The following is a 26688-nucleotide window of genomic DNA, read 5'->3' on the forward strand; positions in this document are numbered from 1 at the left end:
CATTTCTCCCAGACGATGCGTAATGAGGGAACTGTAGGGAAGAGAGAAACAGCGAGCGGTTTCTGGAAGCGGCACTAACACGCGGATCAGCAGCATTAAAAGAGATTTACACCCCCAGCTCTTAAACAGTTTTCTTTTGCTCAATGGTTCCTCTTTTACAGATATTTCAAGGAAGTAATAAACTGCACTGACAAGCGTTCGAGTGGCTTTGAAACATCCCTCATGGGCAACGGAGCTCCATCACTCCTATCGCAGCGCCTCGGCTCTGCGTCATTATTTCTGTAGAAGTCAGCCTTTTTTTCTCTCCGTTAACAGCATTTGGCCTCGCCTGGATATTATGATCAGTTTGTTGTTGTTTATATCAAGGGGATGTTGCGTAACTAAGTATAATACATCAAGCATTACACCCCCCCCAAAGGGTAGGTTAGTTCAGCATTTATCTAGTTGTGAGTGGTGCTCTTTGCCGTGTGGTTTAGGCTTTCAGACTGTTTTTCCTGACGGTTAAGTTCTTTTGAAGCTGTCTGCATGGTCCAGAATGAGGCCCTGCACAGTGTAAGATGTCATACTCCCACTGTGCTGACCAACATGCTCTGTGGGCCTTGATGTGCCCATAACATTTAATGGTGCTTTGGCAAATGCTAATGGAAACTCTTACTTTGCCGAGCAATCACATTTCATTCCCTTCTTTCTAGTCGCTGGATTTTTTTTTTTTTTTTTGCAGTTTTTTATTTACCATAATTATTAGTTTGTGTCTTTAATATACGCAAGTATGAACTCATGGCTGAGAGAAAGAGTGGAAAGTGTATGCATTATCTGCTAATTATTAGGGTTAAAGGTGGGATTAATAAACCAGAACAAAAGAGAACATTTGTCTTGAGTAACTCTGCGCTCTGCTACCCCACAGCATGGATGTTTATAGTCTCGCTGGGATAACTGAACATCACAGGGTGTCCCCCCTTTTTGGATTTTGGAGCTGGGACTGAGGTTGGCGAGGTACTGAGGAAGAGAGGGGGCAGGTCATGCCATGGCACGTTCATGTCTCAGTGTGAGATGAGGAAACATCTCAACCTCGCGCAGGTTCAAGAAGAAAAGAGCCTGCTTCTGATTAGTCACCCTGATCTGCAGTGATAAACAATTCCTGTGGTCTGGTTCGATTGCGTGTTCACGGATGGTTTGTGTGTCTACATGTATGCTCAGACATGCAGAGTTTGTGCAAGTGTGTCAGTGTGAATTTATTAAAAATCATTGCATAAATAAAAGCTTATGGATCCATATTTGACCAAAAATAGCTCAAATTTGGGTGTATCTGATTGGATGTGGACATCAGTGGACACCCGTATGTTGATGGTGTTATGGTCAAAAGGTCAAAACCCATTGCCGACGATCAGCACATGTCAAAACAGCCACCCCTTGTACTTTATATGACAACCATTTTGTTGACATTTGTATATTTATTACACAATGGTTTGAATTTTATTGACTTTCAAAATACAGTACAGCTGTTTCAAACACTTGTTGTTTTACTGCTGCATCTCATTGGCTCATTTCCGGGCAGTTTGTCATAAGCTTCGAGGAAACAATGTTTTTCATTGAGAGACAATGACTCTCTTTTTCCCCATCATGAGCTCACCAGCCTCAGGTAACCAGCCGGAAGTAGACGGGTTACTGCCACAGCTGCTATGTCATATGTGCATCATGGGAGTAAAGTAAGAAAAGCAGAATTACTGTAATTAAAATTCCTTATGTTCTCATGTATGAAAACAACCAAAATGGAATACTTGATTACTATATGTAAATTATTTAAACGGCATTTGTATAAGATTGATACTGTCTCAAGCTTTTTCATCCATATAAGCAGTACATCACTTTCAATGTGATCACTACAAGCTGTTTCCACTCCAGCTTTTCACTGTACTTTTCAACTTGTGCCTGCATCTAGAAGGCAAAAATGTATGAATTACTGGTTGATCTGCTGCTTTCACAACATATTCTCACTGTTCAGATTATTATTATTTCAAGTTATTAATCAAAAGTAGACGACTAGAATGAGCAACTCACCCATAGCATTTGTTGCTTCGTGCTGTACTCACAGAACTGGAGTTACATCCAGGTAACTATGATACTGGCGTACTGCAGTGCAACAATTCCTATTGTTGCTAGGGGAGTCATATGGCAGTGTGTTTTCATCTTACAATAATATAAAAGTTGTAATGTGCAATTGAAAACATCAGGGTCTGTGGTGTTTTTATTATTGTCATAAGATAGGAGTTTAAACAGCACATCAGATTAAAAAAGACATGCATGATATCTCCCCATGCCAGATCTACAGCCCACATCAGTCCAAAACCATAACCCCCACTTGAGAGCGATGGAGGAGTTTAAAACATTTCACTCTGAGAGTCTGTTGTCCTCTTTGCCCTTGCTGGTAACTGTCAAGTTTATCTGTTGCTCCACTTCCGCGCAGATGCCTGGCATCAAGCCTTAGGGTGATAAAAATGTCTTCAGAAGGTAAGTGTTTATGGTGAGGATCCATAAGGTTAGCAGGATCAAAGCTCTGTTGAAAGGACATTAAGCAAAGAAACAGGAATAATAAACAAAACAGCCAGTTAGTCATACAATCCGATTTATGACATCTAGAAACCATGTCAGGGAGAAGCAGATTTCTGTCATGCTGCTCTTTATTGCTGTGAAAAACAGCCTCCCAGCACCCCCTTCCCAAAAAAAAGGCCAGTTAAGTTAAAAAACAACAATAGGGGTGAGGGAGGGAGGGATGGAAGGGAGGGGAGCATTTGAGATTTCACACCACAAATATACCATAGATCTGTTTTTGGCACTTTATATTGCTGTTGTGTTATTTTCTCCATCTTGTCCAGGATTGAAATAAGACACTGATTAGATGAAAATTGCCTTTGACTTTTTCATTCTCAGTGAATTTCTGGGTTTGTGGCGGAGGGGAGGAGGTGGGGGGGGGGGGGGGGGGGTGAAAGCTCAGCGGCCCTCCGTCTGTACAAGGAAAAGTATTTTAGCGGCAGACAAGAGCCTTGTGTCTGACTCAGTTCTGTCGCTCAGCTTGGGCTCTCTCTGGTGCTCGTCGACCAGGAACGGCTGATTGAGTTGACTGTTTTAGCTGAGTGTGTTTCCAAACTGCACTCCCACCTACCTCAAGGCCAGACTTCTCTCATGGTAACAATAATAAATGTTCACTTTTTTTGTACTTGAGGGATGTTAAATCATGTCTTTGTTTTTGTTTGGGTCACATAGGACATTCAAATCAAGTTATAGGAGCTTTTTTCGTGGCATTTTCTATGGTAGCATCTGCAAATTCTGTGAAGCCTTTAGGAGTTCAGCAAGGAGTGGGAGTGGTGTACCACCCGGGCCTGCCATTCCTGTCCTGTCCAGTCATTTGCTAGAGGCTACAGCTTTAAGTGGGAATTATTACTGTGCAGATAAGTATGGAGATAAGATGGTCCTCTCCTGCAAGATATATGAGGTGTCTGGACACTGTGAGAAGTGCACCTGACCTGGAAATGAATGGTGTGAAGGTACAAGTGCAGCACATGAACCTCCTTTTTCATCCGTCGCCTGTCTTGGAAGCACAACGCCCCAGATCGTGACACAGATATAAGGAGGTGCAGACAGTTATATAGTTGGGATTATTAGATTAGATCTCACATTTAGGTTAAAATATCATTACTTTGTGTATTTTAGCTTTAGCGCTATAATACACCTGAAAAAACATGAAGAATCTAAGCATTTAGTATTTTTAGCAAAACTGAACAACAGAATTATGAACAAGTTCACAATTAAAGAAATGTTGTTTTTTGAAGAAAAGTGATTAGGTTGTCGCTTCGCTAAGGTGTGTGGGAGAAACATTCCTCCTGCCTGGTATGTTAATTCACAGCTTCAGGGCCTGCACCAGCCTTCATTCTTTGAAGCTTCTCTTCACGTTGTTTTCTCCCCATCAGCTCGTGGCCTCTTACCATTTTTTATTTATTAGACAATCCCTCACATGTAAAGGATGATAAAGTTGACATGTTACAGGCAGTCGCCGCGTTCGCATGTTGAGAGGAGCGCTTTGTTCAACACTCCAACAAATTTGAGCTTTAAATTTGATGACACTTACATGCCAAAGGAGTTTGCTCATTGGATGGCTGCCAATACACTTAAAAAAAAAAAAAGCTAGATCAGATCATTATGATCTTAAAAACTGTCAGTGAGGCAAAGCTTACAGGATGATTTTTGTACTGACTAATCTCGATCATCTTTTTAAAAATGTATTTATAAATCCCTTTTATCCATTTATTCATTTAAAAAAAACTTGTGTTTCAAGTGTGTGTTGCACATTTCTCCTGGTTAGATAACTGTAAAATTTCCTCTCATGTGCCAGTGTTACTTTTTTTCCTCCTTTGTCTCCAAAACTCTCTAAAACTAAGAATGATGATCAGGCAGCCAGCTAATGTCCAAAAAGGTCACCCAGCTGTATGATTGAAGCAAGCACTGGTGCTTTGACCCACCGTACAAAGAGTTGGCCGGTCAGCTTGTCAGTCAGGTTGGGTGGTTTTTTAATCATTTCATCTTTGCTGGGGGGCTCTCCTGAGACTCCTGCAACGTTTAGCAGTCTGCAGCTCAGGACCCCGGGGCTCGTCTAAGCCTTGCCTGTATCCGAGCTGCCATTATTAGCTCTGCTCTCCAGAGCACGCCGCTCATCTCTCCCCTGAGAGGGTGGCTGAGAAATGAAGAGCGCTGGCTGGGCGCGGCAGCGGAGGGCCAATAGCCCGACATGGAACAGTAATTACTCCATTGATATTCCTCACACAATAACACTGTCATCTCTCATTTGCATAACCTCGCTCGGCTCGCCACAGCAGATGAATGCATATGATCCTGTCAGGAGGCTGCGGGAGTTTTGATGGCATATGAGAGGAATGGGTTTTTCACCTCCTTCAAGGTGCCAGTTTTGTTTCAAACACACAGGATAAACTGTTAGATTATGATTAAGTTTGGAGGATGAAAGAGGAAACCACCTTTCTACTGGTCTGTATACACGGAGCACTCTGGCTCAGCTGTCTTTGTGGTATTGAAACATAAACAACAAAAGGGAGAAAAAGGAGCTGTGGTGTATCAGGTTTGTAACAGTGTATATATGTGTGTGAGTCCGCCTCAGAGAATGAGAGTGTGTTGACGGGGCGGGGTGTCAGCGGATGTCATAGGGCCCTGTCTCAGTCCTTGGTTAATGGCCATTGGTCATAGGCTGTCTCCCCTTTATTTCTTTTGCTCTCCTGCTCTATCCTCCCAGGTCTCCCACTGGAGCAGCGCCCTCAGGCACCGCATCATTTATTGCTGTCAGGAGTCACAGGGGAGAGAGAGAGTGTGAGGGGGGGGGTGGGTGTGAGGGGGGGGGGGGGGAGTGCTGCAGAGAGAAGCCAATGGAGGCGATGGGGAGAGGCAGGCACGCTAGACTGTCAAATCTCAGCCGTTGAATATTTAATGGAGCCTGAAGTGTTTATTTAGTTAGCCTGTCGATTTTTACCGCTCTGTCAATAGCAGCTCCCGTGTAGCCTGCTGATGATCTTTAGTGTCTCTTCCCCCAGGAGAGGCTAGGCACTAAATGCAATTATGGATTTTCCTGCACCGCAATGTGTTTGATATTTTTACTGATCTAATTTGCAATCTGGTAGTTTATTGTTTGGCATTTTAGTGGCGCTCAAGTGGCAAGGCAAATTTGATTTCCCCTCATAATTCTTTATAACTTCATTAATGCTGTTAGCACATTGGCACAGATCTTAAATAAAGCGAGAGAATCATCCCATGGATGAATGCATTCCTCATTTTATTGTCTCCATGCCCCATTCTTTTTACTGATTCTGGTTCTAATTAAAAATCATCCTAGTGGTGTACTGTCTGTGTGAAATATGAAATCATAATCGGATTTGAATGGCTCCCTTCACTGAGGCATGCGTATTCAACCATACGCCCCGGATCTGTTGTGGGCAGAAAGAAACAGAATCAAAACAACTTTCTTTCAGTGGCATTCAGCATCTTCAGAGACAAATGAGGGTATTAGCAGCAGAGCAACAAAAGCAACAGAGGCAAAATAATATGGGTGATTGTCTCAGAGAGACAGTGTGGTTCCACGTGTTCCAGTAGAGCCGTAGGATTTCTTGCCCTATGATGGATGTCTTAGTTAGAGGGGCAGCATTAGCTGTAATGCTGTTAGCATGTAGCTGTGTGAGTGATGTGCTAGTTAGATGCCCAGCAGTAGAGCTAATGGTGTTAGCGTGTTGAGCCTTCAGAGGGATGCAATCGGTTAGGCTGTGATGGATGAGTGTCGTGCCGCAGAGGCCTGCAAGCCTCCTCATTCGCCAAGCTGTCAGCTTCTTAAGTGGACGTGCACAATTAGTGCTGAAATCAGAAACTGCTTAATCTGATGGTAGGCTTGACATTCAGTAGGAAAATGGCTCATCTAGCCAGTGATGAGTGAATGATGGCCACTGTAAAAAAGAAGAGTCAAAGCAGGGTAAGAGAAGAGGGACTGATACACATCTCTCTCATCCTGAACCAGTCAATGTACAGTAGCACATGTCGCTGAAACGTGGTTTTGGTTGAGAGAGCGAGGATAGAGGAGGTCTGTGAAGCCATTCAAAGATCAACACTACTTCCTCTCAGTTTCAAATGAAAAAACTCAAAACAAAAATGGAATGATCTGTGTTGACTGAACGACAGACAGGATGTATAGGCATGTATTCACGCATCCTTCAGCTTCCAAAACAAACAGAGGAAGTATCAAAGATAGCTCAGCCTCTGTGATCTACTTATAATGCCTGGTGCACACAAAATCCTAACTGATTTTATAAAACATTGGAGACCATAGACATAAAGACAAATGTCATCAATTGTTTTATATTTTACTAATAAAAAACAAAAAAGGAAAGAAAAAAACTGAATAAAGGTGTTTGTTTTTTTTCCCACCCACATTCCAAGACCCCTCCTACTCTGCCTTATGATTGGCTCTAACCCCAATATTTTTACCCTAACCATCTCTCTCCTTATGCCTAAACCTATCCAACCTAACCAACGAAGGCATTGCATACTGTCCAATCAGAGGCAGAGTAGGGCGGGTCCACGGGTATGTGCATGGGGCAAAAATGATGATGGATGAAGTCATGGCTGAGAATACAGAATCAGCATGGTTTATACATTTCTCAGCACGAGCTGGAGGTGACTTAGAAACAAAGTTGTATGTTGTGTGTTGTACTGTCCTAGCTCAGGAGACAAAAGTTGAATTCATGCTGGTGGCAAACATGTTTATGTTCTACACAATACCACAACATCCGTTTGGTGACATTTCCTAGTTAGCTCGCTGTCATTGGCTATCGCAGGTTTGTGCTCAATATTAACATTAGATCAACAAAACCTGTTCTGACTTGGCGTGATGCTGCACACAGACACATAGCTGTCATTACAGGGCAGATTGTTGACTAAATTGTGCTGTTTCTGTGATGAGAGTAACCACAAATTACAGTGTTGCACTTTGTAATGACTCTCATTGTGCCTTGATCTGGTGCTAATTTGACAGGTGAAAATCAAAACAAGAGAATATTAATCATTTTGATTATTGAATTGGCTTCTATGTTGGTTTATTTTTGTAATTTTTGGATTTGTTTTTGACAGATTTGAATGAGTAGTTTAAACTGAGAATTGAAAGGTGAAGTATGGTGTAGTTTGAAGTTAAGATAAACAGAAAAATGTTCAATTATCTTGCTAAGAGAGTCTATTCATAGTACAGGCAGTATGAAGATTACACATTAAGTTTAATGTGTTCTGTTAGTTATAAATTATTAGAGTTTTACAATTGTATTCCAGACTGCAGATAATTCTTATTATTCATTCCAAAAAGATCTTTATGAAGCTCTCTATAGTGTTACCATATGTGCTTTTATAAACAGCAGAAAACATGTTGCTTGTATTTACAGTAATCCCTGCAGTTGCTACTGTTAAAGCCCAGTTTGAACATGGGCTCTTACGTCTCTGACAGCAAATATCCCTCCTCTAATTGAGGACTGTCATCAAATCAGCTGCAACTCACGTCGTTCCCCTCTTGCATCACTTGTGGTTTCAGAACACAAACGCTCTCGGCCAAATCTTAATAATATGAGCAGAGACGAGAGATGTTTGCAGCCCAGCCGTGTATGAAATTCATTGCTCTTATCAGCTGAGATGAGAGGGGGAGCGAGAACGAGGAGGATTTCTCTTGGAGCAGGAAATGTCATTTCTCTGTAATAGTTTATGATTCATCCCTCCACCTTTGACTAAATAATGAGGGATGACAATTAGAGCAGACCATGGGAGTAGGAATCAAAGGGCTGAGATTCCCCTTGGCAGAGTCAGTCCCGTCTGAGTGTGCTCCCAGCAAACTGTATCCAGATGTCGAGGTCTGTGCTGCCATAGGCTGCCGCTGCTGCTGCTGCTGCTGCTGCTGCCACAGCCACACAACAGGGTCTTTCTGCCAGCCAGCCGCACAGTCAGCCAGCAGCTAGCCAGCAGCTAGCCAGCCAATCTCTCAGCCTCCACGCTGCAAACATGACAGGAGACTCTCCCGGAGAGAGCCTGGGACAGAGGCCCCCACTACAAATAAAAGAATTCCAGCTCGTAGCCCTCACAGAGCCAAGGGCTGCAAAGTATCATTTCTGTGCATGCTGTGATTTATCTAACCCTCGGTTTGTGTCTCTATCCCCTCTTTGTCTTCCCCCGTCTTTCAGTTTGTGTCTCTCCCTGCTTACTGTGCATGTGGGCTGGCTGGTTGAGGCCAAAAAAAAAAACCTGTGTGTCTAAATATGCTTTCAGTAGGTGTAATACATTTTCAGGTCGGCATGAAATTGTTGAATAAGAGCCAGCAGATATAAAATTGATTTATTTGCTTTTGCCTTCATTATCTTCTAACTTCTTGAACATCTCTTGCAAAAAAAAGAAAAAAAGAGGACGGCACATGAGTAAGCCCATAGATTGTAAGTGATTTGATGTTTCTGAAGTGGAGAGGGGGTGGAGGTGGAGGTGGTGGTGGTGGTGGGAGGGGGGCAGTGGAGGGGTCGGGTGTTGTCAGTCAGCGCATCGTCTGAATCAATGGTCCGGCGTGGCAGAGAAAAGGTCAGCAGAGCGCTATTGATATGTTTAACAAATTAGCTCTGATGACGGCAGGTGTGATTGTGCGTGCTGCTCTGAGGTCAGCTCGTCATATGGTGGCTAACAGACACGATATTGCTGCGTGTCCTGATCTCTCCATTCCCTCACAATGGCATTAGGGGCACCCCAGGGAAATAAAGTCCCACTCCCCTATCCCCAGTGCTCTTCAAATTAACTCCCCAGAAGGTTAAGCTCCTGATTCATAATTATTCAAGCCCACCACCACCACCACCACCACCTCCACCCCTAACACCCCTCTCCACATCCACTTCCCAACCTCTCTTTCTCCCTGCCACTTCTCCTGAGTGGCACTTGGCTTTTTTTTTTTTGTGGGAAAGCCCAGGAATTAGATTAGCTAAGCCTGACCTGCGAGCATGCAGCCAGATGACGGGAGCGGGATTGGACTTGATCTCTGCCTGTCTAGCTGTCTCTCTATTCAATCTAGCTGTCCGTCTCTCATATTGTGTGTTATTGCTTGTGAGCGTCCCTATGGATGAGACATTTTATCGAGCCGTAGTTATTCCAGCAGTTGCATATACCGCTCTCCGAGGAGAGGCCAGTGTCACGAGTACATCTCAGTTGCACGGACATGATTTGAATGATGCGAGGTAGAATTGGCCTTCAGCTCTCCCTTTGTGGCGTGTGACAGTATCAGGGCTGGAATCAGTTTGGTCTGCTCATTAAATAAGTGCCAACAATAAACAAATCATAGTGAGTGTTAGCATGCAACAAGAGTCTTTGCACAAACTGTGAAGACAGCTGCTACAGTTAGGCGATGATTCAATTAGTTGACAGAAAATGATTCTGCAACTCGATAGACAAAAGTTCAAGTCATTTTTCAAGCAAAATAGTTTGTTAGATGAGAGAATTTGCTGCTTTTCTTATATATTATAGCACTGACAATTTGATGAAGTCCTCTTGGGCTCAAAGATATTGTGATGGATGTTGTTTTAGCGTTGCCTAAGGTTTTATCAAACAAATAATTAATTGATTGGTCGGTAGAATAATTGGCAGATTTCATCGACAATAATCGTAAAACGCAGCTCTAACTACACTCATATGATTGTGGTTTGAGGTTCTCTCCTCCTAGAGTATTATTTTTTCTTAATATCTGTGATCTTAAGGGGAATGTTGGTGGTCAGAGGCAATGCATTCAACCGCTTTCAAAAGTACTTTCATTTGAAATCAAATGCACGATGCAACGATTATTCATGGTTTTTGAGGAATCTGCTGCTTCTAAACTCAGTAAGATTCTGTATTTCACTGCAAATCTCCGTATCTGGAAAGAAAGTCTTAAATTCTAGGTGGTTATAATGAGGAGAATTTTAGATTGTCAAATGCTATAAATTCACAGGAGAAGTTCATTAGCTCTTTGAATTAGTTCTGCACTAGGATACAGAGTCGGAGTCCCAAATCACCACAAAATGACGCTTTTAACCTCAGCAGTTTGATTGTGACCTGCCGGAATTACGGCACAGCAGTGCTACCATAAAAGCGGTGGAAAAAATTCACCGTTAATAGTTGTCACTGTTCTCAATCAGTGTAGATCTTCTGCGGATGGCTCACTGTGGAGGAGCTGTATGCCTCTAAAGTCAATTGGGTTTCTCTGGAGGCCGAGATAATGTAATGAGGGACCACTCTGACTGAGGGCCGAGCTCCCTTTTTCTACAATCACATAATTAATCTCCTGATTCTACCACTCACCATGTCATGACAGATACGTTTGTGTTTGGTGCATAATGGTGAAGTGTTCTGCACTCCTGCACACCTCTGTTTTGGGAAATGGTTATAAAGCCCATTCCTTTACAGCCTACAGAGGGTTACGTACAAAACAACACTCCCTTTGGGCCCTATTAGGAGAGAAACATACACACTTCTCAAGCAGGTACCCTAATAATATGTCTGCAATTTAGATAATGACTGGGAGTGAGATAAACTGAAGTGTGTTTTACAGGTAATTGGATCTGCAGTGTGTTGGCTACCTAAGCATCTACTGGTTGTGTAATGTGAGCTGGTTCATCAGCTTACAAGGGGCACTAGGAGATGGTCTGTCAATAAGTATTGGAATCTTTTCTAGCATAAGCGATAATATATAATAACTGCTGATTTAGATATTGTACACGCCCACAACCACGGACATCGCCAGAGCCCGAAGCGAATCGGAGCCGGCTTCGGATATCTAGCTCTGGACAAGGCAGACTTTACATCATTTCTCCTCAGATCCCCGGCTCTTAGCGAGCACGTCCAGTTAGTCAGAGGATGACAAATACAACACCCGGGGCTGTCAGAATGATAAAGTTGAGAGAGTTTTTTTTTCCTCCAAGGTGAAGCCTAGAAAAGTTGGAGCCATAATGAGAGTTGTCAAGCCTGTGAGGTGAAGTGCAGAGGAGCAGGCAGTGGGAGCAACGCCGGTGCCTTTGGGGGCAGGCGCTCTGGATCTCCTTGGCCTTTAAAGAGATTACCTTGGCAGTGTAAGGAGCAGGTCTACCCAGAGGGTTTAGGAGGAGATAGGCCAACCAGCCCATTACCAATACTGTAGAGGACCCTCACAAGCTTCATTAATAATCTGATGATGAATCACTACTTTAATTGGACCTTTATAGCTGTTGTCTAATCCCTAGTCCCATTTTCTCAACTCTATTCTTAATGGGGTTGCTTGTTTGTTTTTATTTCACACATAATAATCTTTTTTTTTTAATTGATTAAGTTTTTTGTACTTATTTTATGAAGGATGGGATAGATAAATCATGGCAAATGTGACGACTTTGTAATGGAGCGTTCCTTTCTTTCAAAATGGCTAATTTGAAGTCTTTGTGTAGATATGCCCATATGGTTCTAAGCATTGCCTGTTTTAAGACTACACTCAGGGTCAGATTTCTCCCACTCTTAATTAGATGAGGGATGGTCTAATTAAATCAAATTCATTATCCTCAGCTCTAGAAATCAAGAGGCTCTATTGGAAATAAGGTTAGGCTCCCCCTCATCCATCATGCCCTAACTAACCAATTTACAGACCAGCCTTTTGCATGAGGCATTATTACCTTGTCATAAACACTTACCTTTAAAATCTGCAAATCAAGCCGTGATATGCTAAGCTTTTATCACATTAGTTTGTGCTACTGTGTCAGCCTCTTTCTGCCTAAGATAAAGTAGGCTCCAAATAATTATATTAGCCACATAAGGCGGAGACAGTGCAAACGACTGCTATTTAAAGCTGGCTGATAATTCCCTATAATTAAGACATAGTACAGTTCCTCACACAGAAGAGGGGTCGAGGGCTTTTTCTGTGGTGAAACAATGAAGAACAGAACAAACGGAATTGTATTCGGGTTTGTTTTATTTTATTTTATTTTATTCTTTTTTAGTTTCACACACTGGCAAAATGCCCTAGAATCATCATTTGGCTGACACATTTATCTGTGAAATTTTTACTTCAGTCATGTCCTCTGCTTTGGCTGCATGCAAGTCTCAATACTGTTAACTACATGCCTCGCAGCGTCTGATTCCTGCTGCTGTGTGTCACTAGTCACACTGCCTCCATTGTCACGGAAACACAAAAAGCTCCAATAGCGATTATTCGGAGCTGGTCTCCATCAGCGGATGAGCCATTCATTGATATTGCTGATGCCAAAAACTGATTAGAATCCTTAATTTCAGTAAACTATTGCAGCGCTGTTTCGCAGGTTAAATCTTTGCCTATTAATATCTGATTATCGCTGGTTTAGATGTGTGGGCAGTATGGTAAAGATGTGAGAATGCTGTTGCATAAAATTTATAACAGTCCACCATAGGGCCACAAGTCCTTTTAAATGCCACTTGGTGGTGGAGCCATATTCTGAAACACATGAGGCCTGTCCTCTGATCTGTGTTGGAAAGTGAATTAGTAAGCTCCATTCTAAAGCCGGTGATAGCAATGGTCTGAGAGCAGTGATTTGTTGGCAGTGTATATTACAGCCCACGGTCAGGGAGGGAGGGATCAGAGAAGCGTGTGTGTGAGGGATAGGACAGGGGGCCTTATCACTCAGTGTTTACTCACAGTAAATTGAGTTGAAATAATAGTCTTTCTCTGAGGCCAAACAATGGAGCAGGCTGCAGGCCGAGGGCCCAGGCTGTGGCGGTGCTGGCCCGCGCCACTTCAAAATGAAAGGCTGAGCCTGGGGCCATGGGGAGGAGGCACGGTGGGAGGGGGGCCTTTATGTGGACGGCTACACCAGTCGAGGAGTAGACACCCCTCTGACAGGCACCTGGATAGGACAACGGGGAGAGAGCAGCGTGAAGCTGGGGGGAGGGAGGGAGTGAAGGGGGGTGGGTGAAGTGATGAAGCCTCGGGGCTCTGTCATTAGGTTGGTGGCAGAAAGGGAAGAAGACTGCCCCGAGGACACAGGAGCGACAGGTCCCGGTGGGACAGCGACCGCAGCAACCTCTCATTCCCCTGGGTGTGCACAGGGACTGGTGGGACGTGTCAGTCTGTTAGCCCCCCCCTGCTTCAACACGCTCTCATAACCTCTGGCTATGGGTGAGCTCCAGGAGTCTAACCTGCAGAGTGGGAGGGAGAAAGAGAGAGGGAGAGAGTGTGAGTGTGTGTGTAAGCAACAGCGAGGCAAAGAAACAGCATATCCATGTAATGCACAGACCCTCCTATGCCATTGTCTCTGCTTGTGTGTGTGTTTCAGCTGCAGCTCAGCTCTGCCTCTTCCCCTTCATTTATCATTCTGCAGCATAAAGTGCTGCCACAGCGTTATAGAAACAGCTGCTTTTTTCAGACAGCCAGAGAGAATGGGTTGCTCCCCAGCACACAAAGACACTCCTGGACCTAAAGAGAGTGTAAAATTGGTGGCTGAATACAAACCTTTTTCCTTGCTGAGAGGGCTGAACACGGGTGTCACTGCGGCGGGAGACATTGTCATCGCATCTGAAGACAAATAAGGATCCATATCGGCCAAATCATGTGTACAATGAGTTGGCGGGGGCACCGGCGAGATTGTCCTTGTTCACAGTTAAATATGCATAACTACAGCTGCTGCTACATCGCGCTCTCTTGAGAATTCATATCGAGCCGTTTAACCGGGCCTCATATGTATAAATCATGCGAGCAGAGGCACCTGTATCTGCTCGCTTCAGTACAATACAATGTCAATTTATTGAGTCCTCAGCTCGAGCAAAAGGGAAAACAAACCCCGTCAGTGCTCTGTTAGGGGTCATAATGCAGTCACTAAGAGGCTCGGGTCAGACTAGCGAGTTGACTCGAGGTAAGCGCCGCAGGGCCATGCAGATCCACCGTCGGTTGGTTTGCGGAGAGGCCAGGCGTGCCGTGCCATGCTTTTGCCATTCCATTCTGTGCCTTGAAGGCTCCACGTGGAGAAAAGGGAATTTTGTCGAACCTGTTCCCTTCCAGCTGGAGAGATGAGATTTTACACTCCGCCAACCACATGACAGAGAAATGCTCGGTGCGCTTTTGTGTGCGTGTGTGGGAAAGACCGAAGAAAGTAGAGAGAAAGAGCAGTAAGGGCATCAGACAAGTCCTCTGCCAGACCTCCCGAGGCAAAATGCATGCTCGAATACTTTAAGACATGAACAAAATAGTTTCACAGTAACATTAGCCGCTGCGACGGAGAGAGAATTTCCCTTTCAAGATTGAACACACAAACATGCACATACACAATGCAGGTTTGAGCACGCATCAGAAAGGCAGACAATTCATTTATTGTTCTTTAAGGGTTGTTTGTACCTCCTGTGGAATGTTTATCGTAGATAACAATGATAAATTAGGAACAGAAAAATTGATGCTGTGCACCGCAGCAAACTGTTAGAGTACAACAACACAATTTTATGCAACATATTTCAAATATAACCATGAGTAGCTCTTGAATCTGTGAGTATGCGTGACCATTCGAAGGGGAAACCAAATTTGAAGACTGTGTGAATTATACAACAACATTACATCTGTAGCTTTCCTGAGAACTTCTGGTAATCTTTAACCTGCTTCTTTATTCTTTTTTTCTTTTTTTTAAAAACCTTTTCTACCCCCATTTCTTACGGTGAGGAGTAACTGAGTGAAGATTAAGTGTTTAGCACTTGGCATTTTGGTGAACCCAGCATGATTCTTGAGTGAAGCTTTACATCATTTGTTCTATTCTTCCAGTATAAATTCATCACTTTTATGTTTGACTCTCTTGGCCAAGCGGACACTCTTAAATCAAACCAATAGGGGGAAAGAATGGATTAAAAAAAATAATAATGATGATGCAAAATGACCTTTCTTTCCCTCGCGACCTCAAGAGATCCCTGGAATTTGTTGGTGGTCTCAATAATGTAGCTGATGGTCTTTAGTGAAACAGCAGGTTTTTGGTTTGCTCTGCGGTGTGTGTGCGCCCCTCTGTCTGTTTGACACATTCCAACACTGCACCCCTCTCCAAGGCTCCTAACTACCATTCAGTCGCCATGGTTACAGCCATACATCCATGCCAGCCCTTCACACTCAAAGACATATTTGTTTGGCTAGTGTAGCTACGTTCCGACATGACAAAAAAGAGAAGAAAAAAAAAACACAGCTTTTTAGCATAACACCTGCTAATCTTGGGATTTAGCTCTTTGAAGAGGATTGCTGATCAGAAATTCAAATATATTATTTGAATGCTAATCTGAATGTTAATCCCTGGCCCCCGGGTCTTAAAGCATCTTGTCTTTCAATAACAATGTTTATTTTTCATTTACTTTGCCCTTTTTTTTCTTTTTCTCTCACCCCACCCTCACACCCCACCATTAGCTCTGTAGTCCAGTTCCCTATAGGATTTTATAGGTGGACTTGTCTTATTAAACTATGTGGCAGTTTGAGAGAGCAGATCATTTGGATGCTGCTGAAGTGACTGATTATTATTGTATATTATTCATTCCGATGAGAATTTAAGTTGACTTTTGGTGAAGTCTGCCTCGGGTAGAATGCTCAGTATTGATCCTGTTTAATTCATTCATCTCACCACAGTCTTTTAGGCAGCACCAGCTTCAACCTCAACCTTGCCTAATTTTACCTGTTACTGTACCTCCTGTAAAAAGCCTCCGAAATACGATACAGAATATTGTGATGTTCATTTGTCCTTTTTTTTTAATTTCTTCCCCACCCTTGACATTGTACTTTTTGTCTATTTCCCTTTCTACCTCTTTTTTTTCCTCTTCTATTCGTTTCTATTTCCATATTGTAGATGTAATCTGCGTGGCTATGTGTTTGTGTGGCTGAATGTTAGCATCTACAGGAGATGAGTGGGTGGCTTATCCGGGTGTTCTTTAAACTATGTTTTCATTTTGGACAAATAAATGCCAAGAAAAAAAGAGGTAAAGGAAACGAAAGGCTAGACAAGACCAAAACATATACATCCTTGTAAAAACTACAGTTGCTTGTTGATTTATGTGAGTAGTTAACATGGTGTGTACATTATACTGTAGAGTAACTGTGAGCTCTGCCGTCAGCAGACTTCACCATGCTCGGTGCTCTTTTGATATCTTGCTTCTATAGAGCTAACTTTTGTCTTGGTTAAGACACAGAGACAGAGAATCAAGGGCAGCAGGATCACAAACAGATGAATCCGGATCTTGTGAACAACGTCTAATTCCTGGTTGCCTCACATTCTCTTCCCCCCACCAAACTAATTTTGGGCTTAGACTGAATCTCTGTTAAGTAAACAGAGCCCCCTCATACAACCAGCCTCCATCACAATGATCTCCAGATCATCTGTGCTCATTAAAACCTGGGCAAACACTTTACCGCACACCAATATACTAAAGATTGGAGGAAGAGAAAAGGGGGGGAAACACACAGGCTTTTTTTTCAGTGTTTCCCAGATTGTCTCTTTCTCCATTGCTACCTATTAATCCAGTATCTTTCAGCCCTGGTAAACTTCTCAAGATGGACATTGCTTGGTTCAGGGTGGAAAGGGGTCAAGCTCCATTGGCCTCTGCACAGAGCTGTGGAATTTTTCATTAGTGCACAGCTGGGTCACAAGTGGCTCCAAAGCCGTCTTAATATTGTGTAGGCCCACAGATTAGGAGCGGAGAAAAGAAGCCAAAGCGTGATGCTCTCCACCAGACCCTGTCTTTGCATATTTGCAGAGTTGTGCTTTAGAACACCTCATATTACTGTTTGTTTTATTTCTTAGGCCCAGAACCTCTGGGTCAATAGTAATTATAAAGCCCTCCAATCCAAATGTTGTTTTTTAACCATTCCAGCGCTGAATCTGTAAGATGAGTCCATTTATTTTCTTACTATAAAGAAAGTAAAGTATCTTAGTGTTGGTTGGGGTTCCCTCTGCTTTTTCACTTCATGATTTAATCCAGTATTTGAGAACTAATTGTTATTAGACTGACTGGACATGAGATCATAATTGTTTTCATTTCTCCAAAAGAGATATATGCAGTGTGAGTCCACCATACACTCACTCACATTAAAAAAAAAATTAAAAATGCACTTTGAGTATCTGTGGGCAGTTACAGTCAGCCATAGCTCTATAACATGTGAGAGCCATTACACTTGTTGTAGCCGTCACTCTCCCTGCTCTCCCAGCTTTTTCAGAAGCAGCAATCAAGTGCCGGTGGCTCGTCAAGAGCGGGCTGAGCCCTTAATGGCGAGCTCTGCTCCGCCTCACGCAGATTAGCTTGGAAGGGGCGCGCAAAAACAGACACCCGGCAACAGAATTATTTTTTAAAATATATATAAAAACGGGTGCTGTTAATGGGAGCTATACAGACGTCTTTGTTCGGTTCTTGGCATCTTGCTTTAAAAGGGTCCTTGTTGTAAACGTGTCACATATCCAGCAGTGATGGCCCTCGCAAACGCTTACTGGAGTGACAAAAGGCAGAGCAAAGCAGTTTATAACAGCCTTGTAATTCACAACCCCCTAATTTATTTGTTTAAGGATAAAGTCTGCTTTCAGAACAGGTAAAAATATGCAGGAAAAAAGCCAAAACAGGAGGGGAAAAAAAGCCCATACAATTTTACAGTCATAATTTACTCACTGATGCTGTCGCTGCGACCGTATTGTTTACTCTAAGCTCTAAAAACTGAGCCTAAATGCAATGTTGCACTCATTTTACATACTCGGGAACACCAGCTGTCCAAACAGCATCATGTGTGCCTGCCTGCTTACTCTTGTATTTAGATGTGTACTTAGCCTCCTCTGCAGCCCAATACACTGTCCTTTTCACTCCATGAGCTTTGTTCTACCTGTGTGGTTGTGGAGGATTATTTCCACGCAGAGAGAGAGGAGAGAGGAGAGAGAAGAGAGAGAGAGAGAGAGAGAGAGAGAGAGAGAGCCTGTTTTGCTGCGGTCTCATTAGCAGATACACGTGAAGAAGAAGCAGTGGATCACTTGATGCTGCAAGACAATTCTCAGCATGCCGCTGTTGCTTATGGAGCTTTGCATGGACACGCTGTCCTGGCTCTATGCAGTGTCATGTGTAGCCTTTATCATATATATTTCTCTTATCTCAATTACAGCATCTCCCAGCTAGTATCTCCCTCAAGTATCATACATGATATATTGGCGAAAAACTGTTAACAGATATATGCACGCTATTTGCATGTTTTTAAGCCCTCACTGTCAGTTAGAATGCACATGTGTTGAGTAATCTGTGCAACACACAACCCCCTTGGAATGAGATCATTTGAATAACGATTTAAGGGGTTAGGATTTCTTTGTGCAGCTGTGCAGTATAGCGTTATGCACAGATATGCCTGGGATATCTGTCTGGCCGGGGGACTCGTCCGAGGAGCTGCACATTCCTGCACATGGGAGCTCATGCTGCCATAGAAATAAAGCGGCCATATTTATTTTCACACTAGCCGACTCGTAGGATAGACGATCCTGGAAGCACTTCACTCCAGACTAACTGTAACCAGTGTCTTTTTACAGATGCAGCATAGTCCTGTTCAGCAGCTATTACTAAGTGCGCTCCCTCGGAGATGTAGGGCAGGTGCATGTGCGTACACTAACACGTTGAACACGTCTCCGCTATTATCTTTTGCTATGCCAAGTGCAATCAGCTCGTCTCATTCCTCCCCAGTGAGCTCGCAGGCAGCCAGTGCTGCTGCGGCTCAGTGCAGGGAACAAGCAGAACCCTGTGGCCAGAGCCGTGTGATGAAGAAGGCACCTTTGGGCCATTAGTGGTGTACACATCTCCCGTTAATGTGTTTTACTTTTACCTGCTGGGAGTTTAATTAAAAAACAAAGAGCCTCAATTTAAAGGCCATTATTATGCTAATGTAGTAAGCACGGGATGGTGATTAAGCAGCTTTTAGAGCTGACTGGAGCTGGCCCTTGGGAGCAGAAGGATGGCACTTTTTATTTGGCTTCATTACTCTCCATGAATCTATGCTCCAAAGAGAAATGCTGATACTATAAAACAAGGTCAGCTACTGAGATCATTTATGCCAACACTATTATCGGTACCACTTTTTTTAATGCTGAATTGTTCATGCAGACTGAAAGTTTGTTTTAACCTCAGAGTGCTTCAGGATATGCCTTCACGGCTTTTATTTACACATGCAAACCCATCAGGTTATAATAAAACTCTCTTTTAAAATCAACTTTTATCATCTGCTCCTCTGCAAACAATCAGACACTAGATTAAGCTAAATACAAGTTGCTATTTTTAGGCCAGTGGTCACCATCAACTTTCTTCTGCATGGCGAGGACAACAGGACCAAACATAACAAAGTAATTTTCAAGATGTTGAGACGAAGTTGAAAAGGTTTGCCTTCGTTCATCCGTGTGTAGCAAAACATCTGGGCATCAAATGTTTTCCTCTTTAGCCGAAGCTCTTGATACTGTTGCTAAGAACCAATTTTCACATGAGGCGTGTCTCATGAGAAGCTGAAAAGTGGCTGTTCAACAGTATGGAGACCTCTGCTGCCTTGTTCAGACAGCTCCGTTTGTTGTCTTTCCAGACAACAAACAGAAAAAAATTTGGACAAGAAGGAACTATTAATTAGGTGCAGACATTTGGTTAAAATCTGAGTTTAAATATATTTTTTCTCTAAGGGAAAAGGTGTAGAAAGGTTCACCAGGCAAGCAGTGTTGACCCAAAATAGTGGGTTGCTAATCCCTCCATAAAACCAGCTGTCATTTTTACACTTTGGATCAGAATAAAGAAGATCATTAGTGAGCTTTAGAAATGCTGGTAGGATCATTTTTTCAGAATCGTTATTGCTCTGTTTCCAGTCTTTATGCTAAGCTATTTAATTGGCTGCTGGCTGTAGCAGTATATTTACCGGACAGATATGAGAATAGTCTCGAGTCTTATAACTTCTCTGCCACCATCAATTTCCAGGTCAGCTCTGCTAAGCTGTAAAGGAAAGATCTATCTGAGATGTAGCCAATAAATCAGGAAATATCAAGAGTGCACGATTGAGCGATTGCTCGACATGCTGTCCGGAGGCCCCGATCTGACCTGCCTCACAGCCATCGTCTCTCACCTCGACATGATTGGCATGGCCACAGGTTGCCTGCCCAAACACGAGAGCCCATCTTCAAAGTAATAGCTTACAGCTGCTGCCTGGATAATCCTCATCCCCTCTGTCTTTGAAGGGATGCGGTGACATAATAGCCCGGGCTATTCTTCACTTAATTGTTATGGTATTTCTCCGAGGGTTGTTCAATAGCGAAAGGGGAGTAGGTGAGACAGTTGCACGTGTTGCTAAATGTAGCATGATTATAAAGCGCTGTAAGCAGCTCCATATTCTCCCCGCCTACCACCCCATCCACCCCCACTCCTTTCTCTTCTTCTTCTTCTTCTTCTACTTCTTCTTCTTCTTCTTCTTCTACTTCTTCTTCTTCTTCTTCTTCTACTTCTTCTGAGTTTCTTTTATCCCGCCCCAGTCCTCCTGATGCTTATCACTGCGGCAGAAGCATTAAATGTAATGTCTGTAGAAGGGAAATCATTGGCAACATGTGGTGAGAGCTTAAGATGTTGTCACACTTTAAGTTGCCTATAATCTGTTCAAAGGGAGAGTGCATAGTTCTCCAAAGTGCCTGGAAAAGGGGGGAAGAAGAAGAGCAGTGGAGAGGCTAGAGTCTCTCAGCTGCACTTGGCTCAGCTGAAGTGTTTATCAGACAAAATAACTGCCGGTCCCTGTTGACTGTGTCTTTTTCATAATGCTCCTTTTTTTGTGTTGCTCTTCTTATTTTTTTTTTAGCATTTTCTAAAAAAAAAAAAAGCATCCCATAGCTTACCCTGACCCTAACCCTAACCCTAGTCTGATAATCTGTCACTCAGACGAACACAAAACCCGTAGATAACACAAGAAAGACCAGACAAGGGATTACAGGTGTGTGGACACGGGATTAAAAGGAGGGACGTAATGATTCCTCTGGGAGAAGGAGGTATGTGCTGAGATGGGCTCTTTTTTTCATTTATTAGTCCGGTTCTGGGGAGGGCCCTGGGTAAATATTGACAGTTCTCTCTGCTTGAGATGCGGCCATTGATCCACGCGGGAGGGTTTCATCCCTTGATCTGCGTGCTCAGGTGTGGGAGGAGGAAAGCGAGGGCCGAGGACGAGTGGATTTCACGCTGGTGGTCCTCCTCCTGCGACAGTGGGAGTCGTGTTACCCAAGCAAGCCCAGAAAGTGGACTTTAGGTGGAAACAAGTCTTAGTGTGACGGGTCAGCGGGATCAAGTAGAGGCAGAAAATGGTAAATGATCAGCTAAATCAGTTTAAGTCAGGTTCCCGTCGCAGCTACAGCGCTTTGATATCTCTAATATCCCTGTAGATCCTGACAGAGAGCTTCCTTGCTAACGTTATCAACAGTCCCAGTTGATATGTTTTTTTGCTAGATATAAAATCATCATTTACATCCTGTCTCCTGTTGGCAAGCTGGTCCGATGGCCTGGCCCTCAAAGCACTAATCAGGTAATGTTGGGGAGGTTGAATGGCGTGCCTCCCCCTGGTCAACCTTCACTGCTCACACAGTGGTGTTGTTTTAAAGAGCATTCTTTAGCAGCTGAACTTGGAAAGGTATTAAAGTGGGATTAGGCTCCTCCACAATCCACTGCTTGTGTCATTCAGGGAGTTTGTGTTCTCCTCTCCCCACTGCCACCTCCCCACTCCTCCTCTGTTTGATTGTGGCTAGCCGCAGGAGTGGGACTGACTGTGCCTTTCAAAGGAGAGGGGTAGGGTTAAATCCCTAGTCCACTGCTCCCTGCTAATTCTCCTTGTTCCTTAGAGAAGGATTTACTTCTGCTGCCAGCTTCTCAAAGGCCTTCTCTGCCCATCCGAAAAGTCGCCGTTGCCTTCCTGTGGAGGTGTGGTTGCCATAGAAGGGGCGTCATGCATGGCTATTCCATCTGAACCCCGCTGAGAATGGGGACCAGGGGCTGAAAACAGGCAGAAAGTCCGGATTAGACCCGAGGACAAAGCAGGACAGGAAGATTCCAGAAGGGACGAATAGGAATTACAGCAGCAAAAATAATGCAAAGTGACAGAGAGGGGAAATAGAAAAATAATGGCTTACAAGATTAGACTCGGCGAGGAAAAAGAAGAAAGGAAAGAGGGCTGAAAGAGAATGTTTTCATCTAGATGAGAAGATTTGAAAGAGCAGTTGTAGGTGAATGCAGAGTCCTGGACGTATCAAAACCGCGCTAACAAGTCATTTCCTCCACTTTTTGCTCTCTTTCTTAGCCTAAGCCGGCAATCATTAGCTGAACATTAGAGCTAGAGCTGGGAACTTGTCTTGACAGATTCATCACCTCTTCTCCCTGATCCCAGCATGTAACACGCTAATCCCTCTAAAAACGTGAAACAAGTCCCTGAATATTCAGTTTATCTTTACTGGCATGAGTCGACTCGACATTTCCTGCTTTTAATATTTTTTTCTGCCTTTCTTTTTCAAACTGTTGCCCTTTTTCTTTCTTTTTTTTTTGTTTTCCAGTGACCGAACACAGTGGTTTGTTTAGAAGATAGATCCAGGTTGGCAGGTCACTTGAAGGAGAACCTTGCTTGTTTGAGAAACAGGCCGAAATTTCTTTTTCATAGGATTATCCTTAAGGTTTTTCCATAGTTGAATAATAATCTCCTTAACTTATTGTAATAAATGAAAGATTAAAGGATTTTATGAACCCTGCCAGAGCCAGTTCTGATATCTCTTGTTGATTTGCTGCTGCATGAAAATAGGATGCTACAGTTTAACAGTTTGCTGTGACAGACAAAGCTTGTGATTTTGATTAGAACGGATGGACTCTATCACGAAACTAGCAAAATAAGCTATCAATTGTGGTGATGTAATTAAGATAACATAAAATTATGCTTTGCTGATGCTGCTCTGATGAGCAATAGCCGAGAAATTATTTCCGAGAGCTGCGCAGACAACAACAGAAACCGCACTGTCTTGTTTCCAGCGTGCATACAGCTGCTCTGTGCCGCGCACAAGTGTGAACACACACATACACACGCACCGTATCAGTACTCAATCAGCACCTATAACAGCATTACCATAACAAAACCATCCTTTGGTTTCCCTCCTCTCATATTTACACATTATATTCATCACTATCGCTCATCCCTGTCCCGAACCAGCAGATGATGTCAATTGCTCCTCTCGCTGCCTCCCTGCCTTGCACAATGAAATAGATGTTCACCACAAATAGATAGGCGGTTGCCAGCTGTCTTCCAGACCAGGGCAAACAAAGAGGCCGCTAATAAATCCAGCTTTACGGCTGGACAAGATCAACCACACTCCCTGCCTTCTTGCTCCATTTAATGTGGCTTCTTGTGAACAACAGAGAACAAATTAAATGCCTCTCAGTCACCAATAAAACAATGCAAACATCTTCCTGAAAGGGTATAAAAGAAGATAGAGGTGTTGTCTAGTAAATGGTGATAGAGACAGTGTTGCGCCATACAGGCATGATATTAGACAGTTAGATGAGATATGAACCGAGTAGAGGGCAGCCCAGTAGTCAGCAATTAATCACGGTCTCTGATGTGGTATCTGATGCATGTAGAATAGTGTGGATATGAGAGAAATGTGTAAATTGGCAGCAGAGACTTGATTGGGGTCGTCCGGGTTTGGTGATCACTGCACTAGAACGTGATCTGGCCTCTTTTTTTTTTTTTTTTTTTTTTATTTAAACATCTGTGGTGGGGGGGTTTGGGTGCCCATGAGTGAGCTCACTTGGAATGACGCGGGGCCGGGCCCACCCTAGAAATTTTAACAGATGAGCTACTGCCAAAAGAGTCACCTCCTTGGCTGCCCACAGGATCAGCCGGCCAACTTGACTCTTAATCAAAACCCCTTGATGGGCAACTGAAGCAGGGGGGGGGGGGTGGGACACAGTGAAAGCCACACACCTCGCTAAAGAAAAGCACAGTGACTCTCTCAACCACAAAGTGTTGGATTTCTATCATCAGCGCTCCTATGATAAAACTTTTTTTTTTCTTTTTCCCCGTAGGTTGTTTGCAACCAAATGCAGCGGCTGCATGGAGAAGATCGCCCCCACGGAGTTTGTGATGAGAGCCCTGGAGTGCGTCTACCACCTGAACTGCTTCTGCTGCTGCGTGTGCGACCGCCAGCTGAGGAAAGGCGACGAGTTTGTCCTGAAGGAGGGTCAGCTGCTGTGCAAGGTCGACTACGAGAGAGAGAAGGACTTACTCAGCTCGGTCAGCCCGGATGACTCAGACTCAGGTGAGCTCTCTGCACCCTCTCACGCCAAAGTGAGAACAAACACTGTGGTGCTACCATCATATGGCACCAGGGTGTTGTATTCTGTATGCTCTGCTCCATCACACTGGTAGCCAACATAAACGTCCTCACTCAGTCAAACTGGTTTTAGTGCTTGTTAGTAATATTACAGAGAGAAATACAAACAATTTGTCTTGAACTGATTTCCAAAATGGTTCAATGTATAACGTGAGAATTTCTAAGTGGTCTTTGCATGCAGTCCAGGCAGTAAAAACTTCTAACATGGCTACATCTGCAGGCTTTTCACTGGCTGATTTTGTAGCATTCTAATTCGAGCAGGGAGCGTAGGTTTATGATACAGTAGGAAGTGGAAACAGGACGAAGCCAAGCCACCCTGTATTAATGGCTCTCCGTGCGTGGGCAGGCTCTGGTGCTGGAAAGAATTAAATCACTGTATCATGGTGAGTGACAGAAGGATTTGGGGCCTTTCTACAGAGAGCCTGCGCCTCGCACTCTTATCAGCTCTAGTGTTCCTCGCCTATAGCCTCCACACACAATGAGGCATCTCGCCAAGCCTCACTGTTCACTACCATCTGGCTCACATTTAAACATGCACAAAAGCGGGGGGGAATTTGTCAAATACATCTGTGCCTGTGTCAACTTTTGTCAACTTGTGGGAATATTTGCTCGGCTCCTCGTCCTCGTTCGATCGCGTCTCAGCGTATCGCAGAGGCATGTCTTTTGTTGCTCGTCTCCGAATTTTCAAAATGGGGGGTTGGGGGTGGAAATGTCGACATGGACAGAGGTTAACCTCGGCATGTGGCGGATGAAATGTAGTTTTTCGGCAGAGAAATGTAGATACATATCAGAACCAGATGATAGGACACACCGGGCCATCATGTGTACCTCTCCTTGCAGCTACTACACCCAGGAACCATCAGGATTCGTTAAGAGCGTTGCTGGTTCTCATTTGGGAGCACTTGTTTTCAGCCTCATGTAGAAGAAAAATCAGTGATTTTTATTTATTTTATTATTTGTGTCATGTTAAATCACTTTGTGGCAAGTGATATTGAAATAGAGTAGATGGCTTATTACTAATGTTATATTAAGTGGCATATGTCATGTAACATTCATTCAGGCCAATTCTTGAACAATAAGGGTTTAAATAATTAAAAACAGAAATGAAAATAAGTGTAATTCACTTATTTAGCATTAATTGCGCATAAAGTTTGACAAAAGTTGTATGGCTTTATGGCACAAAAAATATTTTTTACTGCAGTTAGTACAAAAATTCAAATAACGTGGTTGTTTGTGATACAACTGAATTGAGTCTAAATAAATAAACTAATAGACATTTCCTTGTGTAACAGATAGCGGTAGAGTTATTATTTTGTTCTTAATGGCACGTTGTGGGATAGAAGCATAAAAATTACACCGATTTTACAACGCAAAACTGTAATATCCTGCTGCTGACAGTAAAAATGAAGCCATCCATATTGGAGTTGTCATTATTGTAAGAGCAAAAGTTGCATTTTCTTGTTGTGTCATGGGAGATGTAGTAGTCTTATCAGAGATTGATTTAGTGTAAATCAGACAAAGCTGAGTACAATAAATTACAAGTGACACAGTGTCCAGTTCACTGACAAATGTGCATATTTCACTGCACTCTCCAAGCACGAGTCATAGACTTCTGTAAGTCTAATCGTACATGTGGCCTTTTCCTTTTGTAATAAATTGATAACAAAGTATTAAAAACACATGTGTCTCCTTTGATTATGCACTTGTGGTGTGTGAATCTCCTGGAATGGAGAAAAAGGAAAATATATTTATCAGCAGACTGTCA

General features: G+C 43.3%; 1 protein-coding gene across 3 annotated transcripts in view; it reads left to right on the plus strand.

Annotated features, from left to right (window-relative positions):
• The window catches only part of lmx1bb (LIM homeobox transcription factor 1, beta b), a 56414-nt gene that overhangs the window by 24416 nt on the left and 5310 nt on the right, over window positions 1-26688 (plus strand). For all 3 annotated transcript variants that reach the window (XM_053325999.1, XM_053326000.1, XM_053326001.1), the window contains one exon: window positions 24616-24848. In XM_053325999.1, coding sequence (XP_053181974.1) covers window positions 24616-24848 — 233 coding nt within the window. The remainder of the gene's footprint in view (window positions 1-24615; window positions 24849-26688) is intronic.

This window comes from Scomber japonicus, chromosome 9 (assembly GCF_027409825.1).
Source record: "Scomber japonicus isolate fScoJap1 chromosome 9, fScoJap1.pri, whole genome shotgun sequence".
NCBI lineage: Eukaryota > Metazoa > Chordata > Actinopteri > Scombriformes > Scombridae > Scomber > Scomber japonicus.